At 47.2% G+C, this 19,352-nt stretch overlaps 1 protein-coding gene across 4 annotated transcripts; it reads right to left on the bottom strand.

Moving 5' to 3' along the window:
• Positions 1-3,476: 3,476 nt before the first annotated feature.
• Positions 3,477-15,759, bottom strand: LOC123626420. 4 transcript variants are annotated; one of them, XM_045535367.1, is made up of 5 exons: positions 15,192-15,759; positions 14,621-14,760; positions 12,545-12,648; positions 11,311-11,459; positions 3,477-3,570 (listed from the first exon to the last, which is right to left on the bottom strand). In XM_045535367.1, the coding sequence occupies exons 1-5, from the start codon at positions 15,285-15,287 to the stop codon at positions 3,532-3,534; spliced, it is 528 nt and encodes a 175-aa protein (XP_045391323.1). In that variant the 5' UTR covers positions 15,288-15,759; the 3' UTR covers positions 3,477-3,531. The 4 variants fall into 4 exon arrangements, with proteins under 4 accessions (XP_045391323.1, XP_045391322.1, XP_045391321.1 ...); XM_045535366.1 differs by lacking the exon at positions 3,477-3,570 and adding an exon at positions 5,202-5,297; XM_045535365.1 differs by lacking the exon at positions 3,477-3,570 and adding an exon at positions 8,978-9,599.
• Positions 15,760-19,352: the final 3,593 nt, after the last annotated feature.

The raw sequence follows: 19,352 nt of genomic DNA, 5'->3' as shown, positions 1-19,352 counted from the left end.
AATAGAACAGTGCCAGCACCTCAAGTGTCCCCTTCGTGCCCCCCTATTGTGCCCCCAAATATAACCACTCTCTGGTCTTCTAACAGCGTAGATTAAATTTGCCTATTTTTAATTTAAGTAATTATTATATAAATAGAAAAATATAGTATATAATCTGTTGGGTCTAGATTCTTTTGCTCAACGTTGTATTTGTGAGATTCATCCATGTTGTCTATAGCTGTCATTCTGAATGTTTTAAAACTATAAAACAGTATATAAAATTAAGTTTTAGCTATACAGTTCAAATGCCATTTACAGCTATCATTTCTCCTACTTGTCTTAAAAGCTACCAGCAGGAGCAAGGAATTATTTGTATGTTAAACATATTCATGTAATGGGTCTAAAATCTCTCCTTTATGCAAAAGAAATGGCAAGGGAACCATGATTTGTCTATATCATCCCAGCCTGTCAAATGCTCCAGGTGCCTAATGGGTTTTGTTGAAATGTCTCTTGCCTGCTGCACCCCGTCAAATCCTGGGGGCCCTCGCTAGAGGCAGCCCCTCCCCACAAAGAAACATCCTCTAACTGCCCTAAGAACAAACAAGAGAAATGACAAGATCCAATCTTAGATGCTGATTTTTGCCTATATTTACATGTCTGTGTGAATTAGCAGGGCCAAGCTGTCCATCTCCAGGGGAAACAAAGATTAAACTGAATGAGATCAGTGGTAACTACCCGCTCACACCAGAGTCTACCACCCAGTATAATTATGAGGTCACTAAAATTAATGAAACTTTTATTTAGCTAATGAAATAGCCTGTGGCAGATCAAATACCAACAAAATTCATTAACTTCTAATCTCAGGAGCAGGAGAAACAGATCAAATTTTATGTGCTAATGTTTTCAGAAACAAAACAAAATCAAACCACAGCAAAAGAAACGAGAGATATTTGGAAATTTATCAGCAGGTGGCCGATATTTCCTTTGTCTTTACCCTCGCGTCGTGTGCTGTTTCTGGCTCTGTACACAGTCATGTTCTCTGTTGGCAAAGGGCCCCCACAGACGTGACAGAAATCTCTGTAAAGGAGTGAGTGCCTGGAGCAGTGATACGGTTATTACCTAGACAGCAATTCATGGAAACGGCAGACAGTTTTCAGCAGAGCAGATCGACGACAGCTTGGATGAGCACAGTGCACGGGTTCCGTGTTGGGGTACCCAGGAGGGGAACAGAGGCAGCCACCACTGCCCCTAAGCACTGGTTACTTTATTACCCAATTTCTACTTGCCCTTAAACACATTTGCTCTAGAAGTCAATGTGCTTTTATGGCAATGAAGCCAACTCAATGACTTTCTTTCATAAAACAAAACTTCCCGTCAGGGGCAGTATGTGAGGAAATGAGAATGTGATGACATGGATTGCAGACCCGGCGCAGAGAGCACAGGACTCCCTCCCGGGGGCAGAGCGAGTGCCCGCTGGGGCGCCGGCCCCACAACCGGTAATTCAGCCCGGCAGAGGCAACAAGGCCATTGTCAACACCAAATTGCATGATCTTGGCTCCCAGCCCAGTCACTGATTTGTCAAAGGCAGAAGTGACCCCGTGAGCCATTCAAAGGTGCAGGTTACTTTGAGAGGAGAGGAAGTGGAAATAAAACCTATAAAGTGCTCCAGAAAAAAATCAGATGAGAAAGAAAGAAAATCAATATCCTGTAGTGGTTTATTTATAAACAAAACATCTCCCCCAATGCCTCTGGGGACTCACTTTCTCACGTGTCTCCACAGCAGACAGTGGACAGCAGATGAGTGCAGTTTGGAGTTGAAACTGACAACTTCCATCTTACACCTTTGAACTTCTTTTTATTGTTTTCCATTCCAGAATGTTCAAGGTAATTTGAGTGAATGTGAGTTACATTGTTCAGATTACAATTTCTAACCAGTCCGCCATGATCCTTCCTGAGCTCTGTTATCAGATTCCTCTACCAAGAACGAGGAGCCCTGTGCCCAACACTTCCTCGTGGACTCGCTCCACACAGCAAAGTGCAAGCTCCTCTGCTGAGCACACGGGGCCCTTCGTGATCCGACACCCCATCTCCCGCTCCTGTACCGGCCCAGTGCTTTCCAAAGCGAGCCCTCTGGTCCAGCCAGCCAGGCCCTTCCATGTCCCCTACAGGCCATGCTTGGTCCCAGGTTTATTCAGCTCTGCTCCCCCCACCTGCCTCAATTCTGTTGAATTCTGCTGATCTTCCTGTTGCATCTCAGAAGTTATTATCTCCGTGCAGTGCACTCCTGGAGCCAGGAAGATGTGGCAGAAACACAACACATGAAAAGGGACTTTGTGTTCTGGGGTGTTCCAGGGACCAGACGGAATGAAGGGAAATCTTCACCCAGGGGCAGAAAAGGAAATCCAAATGCAGCCAACGAGGAGCACAAGATCGTAGGAGCCCGGGGAGTCTCTAAGCTTCTGGTCCAGAGGGTGGACGAGGGCACCATGACAAATAGCCTGGACGCGTGTTGGAACGTGCTGGTTAGGTGTGGCCACAAGCCAGTGAGGTGAGAGTGGAAGTGATCATCCTGAGTAAGTATTATTTCTCTCTACTGTTTTGCTTTGTTTGACAGAACATTGGCATAAACCATTTCACTTGATTTCCTTTCTCTCTCTAATTGCAGTTGGTCAATTTATTTTGTATTTGATCACCGTGGCCACAAGCTATCGCCAGTGAAATGCAGACCTTATTTTTGTAATCTCGTAATGAGACTGAGTGACAGTACGTGGGAGGCAGAGTCTGGCGGGAGCCAGCAGCTCTGAGTTCTTGGGTCACTCATTTGGTGAGTGAAGTGGCATGCACCTCTTTTTATTTTTGAGGCAGTCTCGCTCTGTTGCCCGGGCTAGAGTGAGTGCCGTGGCGTCAGCCTCGCTCACAGCAACCTCAAACTCCTGGGCTCAAGCGATCCTCCTGCCTCAGCCTCCCGAGTAGCTGGGACTACAGGCATGTGCCACCATTCCTGGCTAATTTTTTTCAATATATATTTTTAGCTGTCCAGATCATTTCTTTCTATTTTTAGTAGAGACGGGGTCTCTCTCTTGCTCAGGCTGCTCTCGAACTCCTGACCTTGAGCGATCCTCCCACCTCGGCCTCCCAGAGTGCTAGGATTACAGGCGTGAGCCACCGTGCCCGGCCATCTCTTTTTTTTTTCTTAAGAATACTTTTGACTTACGGAGAAGGTTCAAGAACAGTACATAGAGTTCCCACACACCCCTTTCCCAGTCCCTCTGCGGTCACATCTTACATTACCAGGCTACCTTTGTCATACTTAAGGGACCGACCTTACTTAGCATCACTATTAACTAAATTCCACACGTTATCTGAATGATTTCACTAGTTTTCACCTTCTGTCCATTTTCTCTCCAGGATTCCACAGAGCCCCTTGCATATCACATTTGGCTGTCATCTCTTCTTAGCCTCCTCTGTTCCGTGACAGTTTCTCAGGCTTTCCTTGTTTTGGTGACCTAGGCAGCTTTGAGGCGTCCCGGGCAAGCGCGTTGTAGAATGTGCTCAGTCTGATGTCCCCGTGAGTAGACGAAGGCTGCGGGTCTGTGGGGGAGACCACAGAGGTCAGACGCCTTCTTGTCACGGCCTCTCGGGTCACACTCCCAACATAGCTGATCACTGACGCCTTCGCCTTGATCACTGGGTCAGTGTAGCATGTGCCAGGGTTCTCTGCTGCGGAGGGCTTCCATGCTCCTGGGAAGGAACATGGGAAGGGCATAGCAACTGTGAGGGCTGGGAGGTCAAGGCCGCCTCCTCACACGCACCATCTGGACTGCGTCCACACAGGCAGGTGCCTCTTTCCCCTTGGGCCTCCCTGGGATGGAAGTTTCAAGGGCCCTGGAGGCTTTGCCAAGCTTTCTCTTCCCTGTGCCATGATGACTGTGAACAGTGGCTCCATGGCCAGGACCCAGAGGAAGGACAATGACGACATGGACATGTCATGTGAACAAGAAATGAAGCATCGTTGTTTTGAGCCATTGAGATTTGGGGGTGTTTGTTACTGCACATTACAGAGCCTATTCTTTCTCAGGGAAAGGATCGTTGTAAGAAGAGATGACAGCCAAATGTGATATGTGGGAACTCAAGGGCAGAAGTCAGCAGGGTTGGAGCCACGGAAGGCCCAGTGTGTCCATTAGTGGTTTACAACTCAGCCTGTGACACAGCCAGACATGGGAGGTCTGCTCTGATGTGATGTGGCCTCCGTGGCTTGATGGGGGGCCAGATACCATTAAATCCCCCTGTCACAGGGTGAAGCTCTCCCTTCTAGATCTCTCCTAATTACTGCAACACACATTGATTTTGTCATACATCTCATCTCAAATCAAATCATCACTTCCCATCAACCATAGCCAAGACCTGCTCCCGACTTTGTATTTCTGACCCTGGTATAGTCCTCTTCTCGTTACCAACTCAGAATCTTAGTATTATTTTTGGACACAGCTTCTGCTGTGGTCAATCACTTGTAGAGGTTCTACCCACAATGTTACACTGACTTTCAACTTTTCAATTCTATGGCTCCCTGTCCACTTCAGAACCTCCTACCCTTCTGTCTGCACCATTATGACAGATGCTATTTAACTTCCTGCTCTCTCTTCACCCTTCCCTTCCTCCCTTCCTGGTGTCTGTCTCTAATCTAAAGACCTGATCAATTCTTTCTACTATGCGAACTCCCTTCGTGGTCGACCATTGGTCTTCCACAGTCCGGTTTCAATCTACTTGCCCAACTCATCTCCCGTTACCCCTGCACCTCAAACTCACAGCCCAGCAGCCTGCTGGGCCCATTTTCCAAGTGCGTGTGGTTCTTTGTGAAAAGGTCACTCTTCCTCTTATGCTTTAACCTCTTTTCTCCTTCTCCAAGTGACAGATTCTGGCAACCCCTCAATGCTTGGCTCAAATGTCATCTCTTCTGTGAAATCTTGATTCTTTTCCTGTTCTGGACAGAATTAATCATTCCCTTTTCCTTTTCCAGTTTGGAAAAATCATATTTGCTCTTTGGTGTTTGACTCAAGAATCACCTCTTATTTTCCTTCTTTCTGTATTAGTTTACTAGAGCTGCCATAACCAATATCATGGACCAAATGGATTAAACAACAAGAATTTATTGTATCACAGTACTGGAGGCTAGAAGTTTGAGATCAAGATGTTAGCAGGCTTGGTTTCTTCTGAGGTCTGTCTGTCTCCTTGGCCTGTAAATGTCCATCTTCCCTGTGTCTTCACATGGTCATCCCTCTGTGTGTGTCTGTGTCCATCTGTGTTCTGATTGCCTTTTCCTATTAGGACATCAGTCATATTGGATTAGGGCCCACCTTTGTGACTTCTTTCATATTAATTACCTCTTTAAGGATTCTATTCCCAAATAGAGTCACATTCTGAGATACCTGGGGTTAGGAGATACCTGGGGTTAGGACTTCAACATATGAATTTTGGGAATACACAATTTAGCAAATAACATCCTTCCTTCCTTCCTTTCTACTTCTCTCTCTCTCTCTCTCTCTCTCCGTCTCTTTCTTTCTTGTCTATGAAAAAGATAAGTTGAGCCCTGTACTTTCAGTAGGAATAAAGAGCAATGAATACATGGTCCTTGTCCTCAAGCAGAGTCTAGTCTCTTAAAGGGGACAGGCATGTAACCAAATAAGACCAAGCTCCCTTCAGAAGGAATCATCAGGCTCCTTTGGGGCTCTGTCAGAACTCTGTATAACAGGCTTCAGCTAAAGAACTCCCCACATTGTTCTAGAATGCCTTGTCTAGCTTCCCATTTCAGGAAGAAATAGTGAACTTCTTAAGGACAGGGCCACTTCAGTCATCTCTGAATTTACAGAGCCCAGAATTGTGCCTAATACATAATAAATGATCAACAAGTACTGGTTGAATTGAACCTAAATAAAGTGATGTTGTATTTTTATTCTTGAAGGATTTCTTGCTATGGATGAACTTTTTCAAGACTTAAAAAAGGGACAAGCTTCCTGGTTAAAGTCATGTCAAAGGTGGGCAATTACATCATATTTTGCTTTCAAACTGATAAAAATATGGATTCATATCTAAAAGAAGCAATGTTTCTACAATATGGGAGGGACGACCTCAGAGTTTTCTTCTATTTAGAAATCTCGGCCGGGCGCGGTGGCTCACGCCTGTAATCCTACCACTCTGGGAGGCTGAGGCAGGTGGATCGCTCCAAGGTCAGGAGTTCAAGACCAGCCTGAGCAAGAGCGAGACCCCGTCTCTACTAAAAAAAATAGAAAGAAATTATCTGGCTTACTAAAAAATATATATAGAAAAAAATTAGCCGGGCATGGTGGCGCATGTCTGTAGTCCCAGCTACTCAGGAGGCTGAGGCAGGAGGATCGCTCGAGCCCAGGAGTCTGAGGTTGCTGTGAGCGAGGCTGACGCCACGGCACTCTAGCCCGGGCAACAGAGCGAAACTCTGTTTCAAAAAAAAAAGAAAGAAATCTCTCAGGTCTTTTCCACTGCAATGAGTTATGTATCTAAAAATGATAAGTGCAATGACAAATTAATATTAGTTACCTTTTGACATGAACCAAAAATAAAAATAAGCCTTATGCTCTGTGAAAATGACCAAGAAGTTAATCAGAATCTTACAACAACTTGAAAACATTTTGAGGAAATAAAAAAGTACAAAATTAGAAATGTCTGACTTAATTATTAAATAACTAAGCTTTAACAACTAATTTATAGCTTGAACAGTCGGGTCTAGTTTAAAGTTACTGGTGACAGTGTTTGTAACCGGCGGTTGCGTGGGATCGAGGGCACACTGTGATTGCCCGACACAGAGTCGCACTCTCTGTTTTTATTCAGAGACTGATGGTGATTTCCCCTCAGTCTCATCTCCGTCATCTGCCCAGGAGGCAGCTTCTGTGGGAGAATCCCGTGTGGCCGTCTGGGGCTACTTGCACCCTGTCGCGGCCCAGGTGGCGGAGCTGCAGCTGGCCCCACTGCACCGGCAGCCGGGCCTGGCGGATGGGCAGAAACTCGAGAGCTGGGCAGGCCACGCTCTGAAGCTCCTGCTTGGTCACCGCCTTTTCAGCAGTGTCCTGCCCTTCCTTTTCCATCTTTTCAGGGTCTTTGTAGAAGTAGAGACCAGATGTGACTTCCCACAGGGATGGGGGTAGTGACAGCCAATACATACCACCCCTGGGAAGGGAAAGGCTGGGGGTGGCCGTGCTGTTGGCAGGTGCAGCGCAGCCACTGCTGGAGGAGTGACGCTTGACCCGCTGGAACTAGAACTGTGATGTGACAAGATGTCATCAAAGTAGAACAACGACAACAACAATAATACCAGCAGGCACTTACATAGCAGTTGCTATAAGCCAGGCAGTGTTCCGCCACTTTTATATATGTGAACACACTGTACGTTATTTTTTGTTTAATATCACAAACACGTAATATGCAAAAGACTATTAACTCCTATGCATTTCTAGTGAGATGCCGTTTCCCATTAAGTCTCTTAACAGATGACCAAAAAAAATAAAAAACAAAAAAAAGCAAGCCTTACGTTACGAGAGGCTATCAGGGACCACCCAGCAAACCTTTTTAAAAAGCTACTTATGCCATGTAATTGAGCTCATAGAATTATCTTTTAAGTATCAAATATATTATGCGACCAAAATCCAAAGTGATTCTTATGAACAAACAACACATAGCTAAACTGGAAAATTATTCTGGGACCTCACACTGTTACAAAGTTTTCCCTTCCACAGAAGCAGAATCTTCTTCCCCAGAACATCCTTCTTTATTCCTTATGAGATCTCTTAGTGCAGCTCAAAGCATGCTTGGTCCTCTGAGAAATGTCTGAGTAACACAGCAGTCATTTGTCTTGGGTAGTGGCTTTCTTCCTTGCTAAATCTAATCAGTTCTTTTAGCTCTTCTTTATGTGAGATGTGGATAATGCATACGTGCTTATAAAAGATACATTTACAAAAATGTGTGCACCGTGTGGTTTAGCAGGGGATGCTCTCTGCATGGCTACGCGAGTACGTGATGCGTTGATAAATCATGCACACGAGTCCTTGTGGGGCGGGCCCTGGTCAGTGCAATGGGAACACACTGCGTAGCTGACCAGTGCAACACAAGCAGCCTGAACAGTGCAAGCCTGAACCGCGTGGCTCCGCTTCTACACAGATTCTCCTCGATAAAACTTACCCTGACTGTACCTGCCTCTCCTGCCTCTTCTTCCACCTCCACCTCTTCCACAGTGAATATATTTTCTCTTCCTTATCATTTTCTTAGTGACATTTTTTTTTTAGAAATGAGTTATTGCTCTGTTGCCCAGGCTGGAGTGCAGTGGCACAGTCGTAGCTCACTGTAACCTCCGAACCCCTGCGCTCAAGCCATCCTCCCGCCTCAGTCTCCTGAGTAGCTGGGACCACAGGTGCACAACACTGCACCAGGCTCTGACTTTCTTAATAATATTTTCTTTTCTCTAGCTTACTTTACTGTAAGAACACAGTACATAATGCATATAGCATACAAAATATGTGTTAATTGACTGTTTATGTCATTGGTTAGGCTTCCAGGCAACAGTAGGCTATTAGTAGTTAAATTCTGGGAGAGTCAAAAGTTATACGTGGACTTTCAACTGCATGGGGTCAGTACCCCCAACCCCCATGTTGTTCATGGGTCCACTGTACTGACACTGCCGGCCTCTCTTTTCCTTGGTGCGCAGTCAGCATGCATGTCAATTGCAGTTTTAGTTTCTTTCTTTCTTTCTTTCTTTCTTTCTTTCTTTTCTTTTCTTTTCTTTTTTTTTTTTTTTTGGAGACAGAGTCTCACTCTATCACCCTGGGTAAACTGCAGTGGCATCATCACAGCTCACTGCAACCTCAAAATCCTGGGCTCAACAATCCTCCTCTCTGAGCCTCCCAAGTAGCTGGGGACTACAGGCATGTGCCACGATGCCTGGATAATTTTTTCTATTTTGGGTAAAGATGGGGTCTCGAACTCCTGACCTCAAGTGATCCTCCCATCTGGGTCTCCCAGAGTGCTAGGATTACAGGCATGAGCTACTACTCCTGGCCTGTAGTTTTACTTTCTCCTAAGCGTATTTCGTTGCTTCAGTGTTTTTGTCTTTGGATCAAATTTATTTATTGTTTTGGTCAGAATTTATGGACAATCTGCAAAGCAGTAGCCATAGGAGGGATTGCCATGCTCGCATTAGTCAGGGTCCCAGGGAAAGAGATGATGCACTCAAAGGGGTCGCCGAAAATACTTAAGTTGACAGACTATCTAGAAAAGCCAGGACAGGATTAAGGAGACCAACAACCTGTAGCAAAACCCTGGAGATAAGCGACAAGCAGAGGCCCTTATCACCTCTAAGCCTGTTGGGGACCGGGAGACGGGGACACTTACCAGAACTCAGGGCTCTGGCTGTGGAGAGGGGCTGCCGACAGAACCAGAGGCTCCAGAGGGGGAGCGAATGTCTCTGAGAGAGTGCACAGGCAGGAAAGCTCAGCCTTTCTCCACCCTGCTACGGACCAAGCCCAGTGAAAAGCAGAGATCTCAGAAGATGACAGGGGAAGAGGCTGGTCTTCTGGGCCACATAACAGGGTTGGTGGGCTCTGGAGGGACAAAGGAAAAATCCAGCCCTACACAAAAGGCAGGAAGAGAACGACAGGTTCCCAGAAGGCGGGGACTATGCACACGGCACCTTTCCATGACCACGTCCAGTGTCTCGTGCAGGGCTTGACACACACGTGCTCAACCAGGGTCTTAATGAACCCGTGAATAGATTAGAAGTCAGGTGCTCCTGAAATACAAGACATTGCAACTAATAGGAGAGTACTCATGAATTCTGGCTTTTTTAGACAACCAACATGCCACATATTACTATTATTTAAAACGTCCTCTTCTAAAACAATATCTTTCTTTTATTAATCAACAAATATTAAAGGAGAATCTGATAAGTCTGGCTTTTCAGATCGTCCCTAACCTGTGCATGGAGGAATTGTCTTCAGAAGGGAGTTTCTGATGTCCTTAAGCACCTAAAATTTTTATAAGTAAATAAAAGCGCAAAGCTGTCCTGAAGAGAGAACCAAGGCTGCAAGGCGCAGCAGCAGGAGGCGGACTACGGTTCAAACCCTCACTCCACAGCCGGTGTTTCCAGGGGTGGGTCACCCGCTCTCCGAGTGCCTCAGTTTCTTCACCCATTCAATAGAGTATCGACTGGCTTAAAAAATATACAAAATAAAATAAAAATAGGAGTAATAACAGTACTACCTCTTAGACACTCCTTTCTAGCAACTGTCCTACCTTCATCAAATGCCATCATATTGCACAGTGCATGTTCCGATCAGTCAATAACTTCTATTGCTTCCGACAACTCAAAATCTCTTCCTTTAATCTGTCATTGTTTGTTCTCTCCAGCTGACCCCATGGCTTGGTTACTGGACTCTGCCTTACTGTCTAGCTCATACATTAATAAATGGGCACCTTAGCTCTGCTCTGCAGCTCTGGAGACCGTGCTTAGAGCAGGGCTGCCAGAGACGATGCAGACTTTCAAAATGTAAGTAAATACAGATGATGTTTAGATAAAATGCAAAGTAAAAAATTTGAATTTCAGACAGACAACCAATATTTGTTTAGTATAAGTATGTCACAAATATTGCACGACAACCCCAGATCGGAAGCCATCTTTCAAATCAACCTTGAGTTCTGAGGCGCTGAGAAGCACTGCTCAGCTCGTCCATTGTCACGTTGTCCCTCTTTCCCTGGGGCCTGAGCACTGTCAGGGGCGACCCTATCTCACTCTGGGGAGGAGCGTGCGGTGCAGCGGGACGAGCTCAGGGAGTGGACAGCTGCCGGGCAGCCACGCGAGCCCAGGCAGCCCCAGCCAGTCCAGCAACCCAGCTCTTCTGGGAAGGAGGTTTAAACAAATACCCTCCACTGGGAAGAAAGAGATCACGGTGTCTGTGGGTTCTCAGTATTGGGTGTGTGTGTAAAGCTGTATGAAATCGTGTGAAGAGATTAAAATTTTAATGACCACCCTTTGCACTCTAAGGATCTATCAAAATTCCGCCTTGAGCTTCCTGAGAGAGAAACTTCCTTTCCCGTCTCGTTGATAAACCGACACGGGTTCTGTTTGCTCTGTAAATGTATGAAAAAAGGGCTGGCCTTTCAGTTCCTGGTTTGGTAAGGACTGTTGAGAATCTGGAAGTCCTTGGACAGGCTAATGAAATGGAATTCTGAAGACACTACCCGGAATCTTATCAAATTCAAAGTGAACTATAAATTTTTATCACTTTTTGAAACCCAAGTGCAAGCCCAACTAACCTGGAGGTAGAATTGGGCCTGTCCACCTGGATCGGGAATGGAGGCAGAGGCTGCAACGTGTCCCACGAGTCCGGTGGGGCAGATCCTGGCTGACGTACGAAGACTCATTGTTTTCATCTTCATTATCCGTAGAAATACACCCCAACTGACTGCAGAAAGGTAATCGAACTGATCAGCAAATTCATATTAAATAAGGCATCTGGAGAAGATATTTTTGACACTCAAAGTTGTGTTTAAAGTTTTGGGTTCTAATTCTTGTCATTTTATTTATTACTGTTAACTCTGCAGATAATAATTTTACCAGTTTTATTTCAAAATGTAGTCCATCTTTTTTCTTTTAGAGCAATCGCTCTCACTCCCTCTCAACCATATACTTTTCCTCTGTGCTTACTTTCTGAATGTTAATATGAGTGGACTGTCCAGGTCAACATTCTGGAGGCAGCGGCTATGAACTGTCCTTCTACACCCAGACGTCGTCCTGACCTGTGTCACATATTCACGTGATTAGTCCAAAAGCCTGTCTGCCCCTTCTCCTCCTACCTGCTCCCCCCACTGTGACCAGGGCAAAATCCCTACATTCTCTAGGTAAGCTGAATGCGTGCCCTCTATTTTTGTAAGAATATAAGACAAGTTTCTACTCTACATGGACGATTGTTTCATTGCATACCTTCAAATCCCCTGGCTCTGCTATTTCTAGCCTTCGGTTGAACTTGGAAAAAGTAACTTAACCTCTTAAGTTTTCTCACCTTTCAAATGTAGAAAATAAAAATTATCTCTGAAGTTGTCTTGAGGCTTAAAGAGAATCATTTTAAACACTGCTGAGCACGTGCTAGAGGCTGTGACAGAGTCATGGTCTTCACTACGGAGCTGTGAGCACGTGGAGCTCTCAGGTCTAAGACTCACCCAGTCAGGGGCGCCCTGTCTCCCTCTGGGGAGGAGCGTGCGGGGCGGCGGGACGGGCTCAGGGAGCGGACAGCTGCCGGGCAGCCACGCGAGCCGAGGCCACGCTCGTCCAGGCAGCCCCAGCCAGTCACCGAGCAGGGCAGGGTACTCAGGCCTGGCTACTCCTGCCCACCGTAGGGCTGCCTTGAAGGGCAGCTGGCTCTGGAGCTTCCCCTTGGATTGATAGAGTGTCCCGTATGCGTCACCACCTGCGGTCACCCTATCCAGACTACTGTCTCCCCTTTATCTTCCCCACACGTTACTCCCACCACGAGCCTTCCACTCTCTTTACCCCATCTCGCTGTGTACTTCCTGGAGAACTGACACAGCGAGGACAAGTCCCCCATACACACCACGCTCAAATACAAGTTCACACAGTGATGGCGCCTGGTACACCTGGAAGGGAATAAAGATGGTAGGATTGGATCGGATTAATAGTTGACCCATGAACAACACAGGTCTGAACTGCAAGGAACCACTCACATGCAGATTTCCTTCCACCTCTGCCACCACTGAGACAGCAAGATTCACCTTCCTCTTCTTCCTCCTCAGCCTGCTCAGTGTGAAGCCATGAGGATGCAGACCTTAGGATGATCCACTCCCACTGAATGAATACTAAACATATTTTCCCCTCCTTATGATTTTATTAATAACATTTCCTTTTCTCTAGCTTACTTAATTGTAAGAATACAGTATATAATACATATAACATGCAAAATAGTTAATCACCTATGTTATCAGTAAGGCTTCTAGTTAACAGTAGGCTACCAGTTGTTTTGGGGGCATCAAAAGTTACACATGAATTTCTGACTGTGTGTGGGGAGTGCTGGTGCCCCTAACCCTAGCATTGTTCAAGGGTCAACTGTACTGTTAACAAGCAAAGACCTATATGTATGTGGGGGGAGAGAGAGAGAGAGGGAAGGAGACAGAGAGAGAGAGAGAGAGACCCCAGACGGAAGCAATGTGGAGAAAAGGAGGTACCCCTGCTCCAGAATTCACCCCTTGAGCTCCTTACTGAAGAGCTCAGAGTCTCAGCCGAAGCAGTAGAACTTCACCTGTTGACTGTATCCCATGCCCGGCTAGAACTCTAAAACTGTGTTGAGCTGAACTCGTGATCCCATACCTTAGCCAGCCCTGGGCCTCTGAATTCCCAGTATCTGGCGGGTTTTCAGAAGTCTGGTAACCATAGCAACTATTAGCATGAGAGATTTTCTTATCTAGAACTCCTGCCTGGTTCCTTACTTTGTCTTATTCTCACAGTTGTCCTTTAAGGAAGGATTTTTTTTTTTTTCATTGAGGAAACTATAGCCTAGAGAAGTTGAGTAACCTGTCCTAGTTCTATGGCAATTAAGTAGCAGAGCCATGAGTTTGAGATTTTTCTGTCTGACCTCTGACCACTCTTACACTGTGTCCCTTTAGGGAGACTGTACTAGCAAAGCTATTTAGACCTGAACTAAATCTCTGATGCACAAAAGAGCAGGAACAAGGTTTATCCTTTACAGTTAAACCCAAACCAGTCTGAAAGTGAGCAATTTCAATGCAAAACTGTTTTATAGTTTCAATCTTGTTGACAAAGTCACAGGCTGTAGGTGGCCTATCATTCGGTGACTCTGCACCTGCTCCCCCCTTTGTCAGCTCTGCCCATCGTCGGCTGCGTCCTGCGTGCCCCGTCTATGGATCACACGGGCAGAGAGTCTTCTGCTCTTGTAAACTTTTGGAGTCACAGATCTCCCAGCTCCCACATCCCTCTCGAAAGTATCTGCAGATGCAAGTCTAGCCAGAATCATCTCACGATTAACAGGCCAGTGGAGACTGTCTTTGTGTTGCTCATGTAGCCTGTTCAGCAAATTGTGCTAAAGGGTCACGACCCACCTCCTGCGAGCTGCCCACTCTGCTGCCAGCCCCCAACCGTCACAAAATGTTCTGCTTCTGACGGTCCATTTCTCCATGACCACAGGAAGCTCGAACTGAGCTGCGCCGCAGTTGCATAATTAGTTCAGCTCTTGGAAAACTGTGCTTCCTGAATGTTTTGCCAGCTCTATATGGAACTGAAGCTGTGTTTTATTCTCAGCACAACCACAGCCTAATAGGTTACAAACCTTTAGGGATTGCAAATGTATGGGAGGGATTGCTCCCTCCGTCCCAGTAAATGCATTCTCCCCTGCTCAGGGCCTCTGTGAAGCAGGGTCCAGAGAAAGCTTAGCCTCGTGAGATGGAGCCTGACAAAATCCACCTGCCTAAAGTTCATCCTGTCTATGCAGAAACTAGCCTTGACTTCAATTTTCTTATACTACTGGAAATAAGGAAATGGGGTCTGATAAAATGTCCTGTGTTTGTCAATTGTTTGTACAATACGATTGACACTTACCAGGGATAGACAGGCCATGGGGGACCTTGGTCCTGTGAGCCCTGGGGACATTGGAGATGGGGAGGAGGGCTGGCAAGAGTTGCTTGTGACAAAGTCACTTCATGGAACATGGAAAGGAAGTCATTTCTCCTCCAGGGATCCTGGCAAAATGTGGAGTGAAGAGGAGAGGCCAGAAAGCTGTGTAAAGGTCTTCCAGGAACAACCTCCAAGACCCAAGTGCAGATGCTGGAGCCTCCCCTTGGCCTGATGGCGTCTCCCGTGGCCACGGCCCGCCTGCGCTAGGGCTCAGCGGGGTCCGGCTGTCTAGGGCCTCACCAACCCTGACTCTTCCCGGCTTCCCAAGACCTTGCACCAGACTGCAAGCCCGGGACATAGCCTTTTTGCTATAAAAGAAGGATCTTAATTTCCAAAGAAAGCACTTGAGGAACAGAAGAGCAGGTTTCTCCCCTATATAAGCAGAATAACTTTAAAACGGCACAAAAAGGAAGAATTTGAGAGAGATCATGGCAGACAGTCAGCAGGTTTTGCCTCTGGAATAAATACAAATGCCCTCATCTGTTTACACGAGTACCTGGGACCGGCCGGTGGTGGGTGGGGCTGACTGGCTGGCTACATCCTTCCGGAGGGTCTTCCCATACAGGAGAGTCTGGAAGACTAAAAACTGCATTGCCTGGAGTCCCCTGCAGCTAGCACTCTCTAAGTTCCTGGGATTTTAGAGGCAGTCGAAGCAGAAGCAGCTTTAAGACTGTGTGTTCCAGTGTTAATTCTCCCACTTTGAGAGGTTGAGAGGCAGTTTGGGAGGTGGCAGGAAACTCCTGATTTGGGGATTAAAGTTCTGGCTCCAATGGCTGCCTAAAAATGAGTCCGTTCTGTGAAGTGCTGAGAGTCATTCCTGAAACCTTGGGCTGATGCTCACCCCTCCAAACCTCCTAACGATTGTGTGAGCGTGTAATTCCCTGTATTCAATCCCTTTCTGAGTAACAGACATAAAGGTGGCTTCTGTTCCCTACTGATACAAATCCTTAGTCAGAGACCCATCTGGTCCAAGCTTCATCTTTCCTTACTTATTCTATTCTTACTTCTCAAATTGTTTTTGAGGTTCTCTTCTTATCCAGCTTCACATTTTATTTACCCCTGGAAAAAGCATACATTTGAGGGTTCAGTAGATCTTGTTTTAGAATCTCACTCTCCCACTGATAATCCGCTTCACCGTGGGTAAAGTTTTTAGTCTCCAGCCTCTGTTTTCTGGTCTCTAAAACATGCCCAGGGGCACCTTTCCTGTCAGTCGGGGTGCAGCTCAGGAGAGAAGTCCTGGAGGCCCCTAGCAGGACAGAGGGTAGCACTAAACCGGTCCTTCCCACAGTGAGCTCCACGGTCATCAGTTATCATTTCCAGTGTTGGAGACGGTCACTCCCCCACCAGGGATACACAGCCCAAGCCCCTCTTCAGTAGTTGGGGTGAAAGAGAAGCTCGGTGTGGGCTCTTTCCTGTCCCCATGTCCATGGGCTGGATGGCACACATCTCAGCGCCCAAGTGATGTCCCCAGAGCTTCATGGTGACACAGCCTCTGCTCAGTGCCCTGCAAAGATGTGGACTCCTCACCCCTGGGGATCTGCTCTCTCAGGCCTTGTCTGAGTCTTGCTGGAGTCCACGTGTACGTTGTCCAGTTCGTTTCTTTTTCTTTTTCTCTCCTTATATGTCTCTCTCTCCTTCGCTCCCTCTTTCTCCATTTCTGCGTTTTCCCACTCCCCGCGTCTGCTCATCGTTCTCTTTCTCCTACGGGGTGTCCGGCCCCCGCTCTGTTGCAGTGTCTGTCCCACTTCCTGTCATTCCTTCTTCCCAAGTTTGAATTGTCCGCTAACTCCGTGTGTTTCTGCCTCTCTCTTCCCTGTCTCTGTCCCCCTGCGCTTTCCCTGTCCCGGTCCCTCTTCCCCTGCTCTGCCGTCCCCTGAACTCGGCCTCCCTCAGCCTGCTGAGCTCCTTGCCTGCTCTGGGTCCCCCTCTGCTCCTGTCACTCCTTAACCCCCGCTCTCAGTCTGCAGCATCTCCCCGCGCGGACGACTTCTGCTTCTGGCGGCCGCACCCTCCCCGTCCCCGCCCTTCCTCTCTGCTCAGCTCCCTCTTCTCCCTTTGCTTTTCTCCTGCTTCTGGCACCGGGTCTCCCCTTCACTCCGTTGTTTCTCCAAGTGCACAGGCTCTGTCCCCGGCTGTGTGTCGCATTCTTCTCCCTCACAGGCGTTCTAGTTATCCCTCCCTTACTCTCTGTTTCTGTCCCCCACCCAGCCCAGCGCACATTCACGGGTGCGGATAAAAAAGATATTCGTTGCCTGGAAGAGTAGCTCAAGCACGCAAACACGCCTCAGCGAGCACAGCCGGTGGGATGTGATTTGTGCAGAAGAAACACAGAGGGTCGCCAGACAGGCGCAGGTCACTTCCGCCAGCACGAGAGCCGAGGGCCTGCCACGGTGGCGAGTGCCCTGGGGACAGCCAGGGGGCGCAGGGTTGGCCCGAGGGGTCACAGGAGGGGGAAGCGGAGAGAGAGGTGGGGTCTGCAGAATTCCAGGGTCAGGGAGGAGCCACACACAACACTTGAACCCACCGACCTACCCACATGGTTGTGTGGGGTGAGGGGGAGGAAGGGCGTCACCGAAGGGCGTTAAGCAGGAAAGTGACAGCACAGCGGATGTCTACCTGGACCTACTGCAGACAAGCAGGGGTGGGGCGTCGCGGGTGGCCCTGACTCATCGCGGAATGATTTTAACCCGGGATAAACGTGGATCTTAATCAGAGCAAACAGGACTCAGAAAAACCCCACGTGACACCAGGGCCGAAGGGGTTTTAACACACGGGGCGGCTGCTGACCCCTGGTTGTGACTGACCGGGGTCCTGGGTGACCCGGAGATCACACAGCTGACGGCTCAGCTCCGCCCTTGCTCTGCCAGGTGCCTGCCGCTCACCTCAGCCATGAACCTCTCCAGAGCAGGGGTGATAGGAAATCTGCAATCTTTGTCCCCAAGCTTCCCGGGGTATCTGGAATATAGTAAGGCCGCAACATGAAATAAAGCCATCTCCCCCAGCTCCTTTCCCTGTGGACAGACAGCCACTCGGAGCTTGTGGCCCCTGGGGACTCCGAGCCACACGCGCCTACAGGCTCACCGCTCCCTCTGCGTCTTGTCTCCAGGACTGTGGCCCGACAGGGCTTTTCCACATGCAGCTTCTCCATGTCCGGATCCTGCCCCGCAGCACCCCCGGCATCTCCTCTCCACACCGTCGTCAGCGGGCGCTTTGAAGCAAAAATCGCTTGAAATCATCAACTGACTTCCATCTTAGGAAATAACCAAAAATGTGGACAGAAATGACTACAGAACAGTGTTAGATCCAATATTCAATGTCAAATTTTGTGCTTTATGGTTCTGAGATATAAACCCCCAGCTCAAGAAAATTTCTAGTACCTAGCTAACTTGTGTGAATATTGCTGGGCGTAGGGACAGAGAAGGAAAGATTACATAAGAGTTAACATGCTTTTGGCAGCAAGTAACAGAAAGTTCGTCTCAATCGGGCTTAAGCGATAAAGGACTTTGTTGGCTCACGGCAGTGGAGATGCAGAAGTTTGGGCTTTGCGATTCTCGCACTCTGTCCTCCTCCTTTGGAGACCTTTATTCTTACAGATGCAGGGAGCTGCCAACTGAGACAATAGTCACGACAAGTGGGAGAGAAAGTCTCTTATCTAACTGTGAAATTAAACTCCCCTCTTCATTCTGATTGGAATCATTTAGTATATGCACTTGTCCCTGAAATAGGAACTGTCACCAGGGAAATGCCACACACTGATTGGCTTAAACTTGAGTTCCTAAAATAATTCCTAGCAGAGGATTGGAATTATCTGACTGGCTTAGGCTGGATCTGGAGTCAATTCCCAAAACCACATTGTTCCTGCTCTAAAGAGGAATGAGGAGACAGATGTTCACACACAAAGAGAACTGCAGAGATGCGTCTAGTCCCTCACTTGGATCAAAGTAGTGTGAAAGATTAAAAAACATTCACAAGACAAAAAGTTGAAACTGACATTTCAGTAGAAGTGAGAAGTCCAAGCCAGAAATCCTGAGGAGGTCCCTGAACTTCCCATAGGATGTAGGAAGAGAAGTTTTGAGTTGGTTTTATCAAAGTCACAAAGAGCAGGACAGAACGACCCAGCTTTATCTGAGTAACACACATAGAATAAGTAACAATGCCTAACAATAAGTAGGCGAGGGGGCGGATAGTGAGGAGGGGGTATAATTGCACAAAAGCAAATGCTGGGGTGAAAATGCTGAAATATAATAGTCTCTGCCATTGGATAAGGGAACTGTGATTATTTTTCTCCTTTCTAGTTTTCCCAATATTCTTCTAATGAGAATATATTAATTTTATGATTAGAAAGTATAAAAATAAATGGTTGTTAATGGTGGTTTCCAGAGGTAACTTACTCTGAGACGTGCCATTCCCACGACCCATTCTTTACTCGCCATACACAAAAGCCAAATGCACAGTAATAAATTTTCTGATACTTGTTATGCACTGAATTGTTAAGCTCTTGGGAGGCCTGGCAAGATAAAAGTCCCTAGTTAACAAGCACTCAAGGGCTGACACATCACGTGTTGAAACTGTGGTATATTTGTGGTTGAAGGCTATGCTTATGTTAAAAAGTTAATTGTTACTGAGTCAATAAGAGATAACTCTGGCTCCAGCAGAG

This window comes from Lemur catta, chromosome 22, assembly GCF_020740605.2.
Source record: "Lemur catta isolate mLemCat1 chromosome 22, mLemCat1.pri, whole genome shotgun sequence".
NCBI classification, from domain to species: domain Eukaryota; kingdom Metazoa; phylum Chordata; class Mammalia; order Primates; family Lemuridae; genus Lemur; species Lemur catta.
The sequence above is the reverse complement of the archived record's forward strand: the minus strand, read 5'-3'. Positions and strand labels throughout refer to the sequence as shown.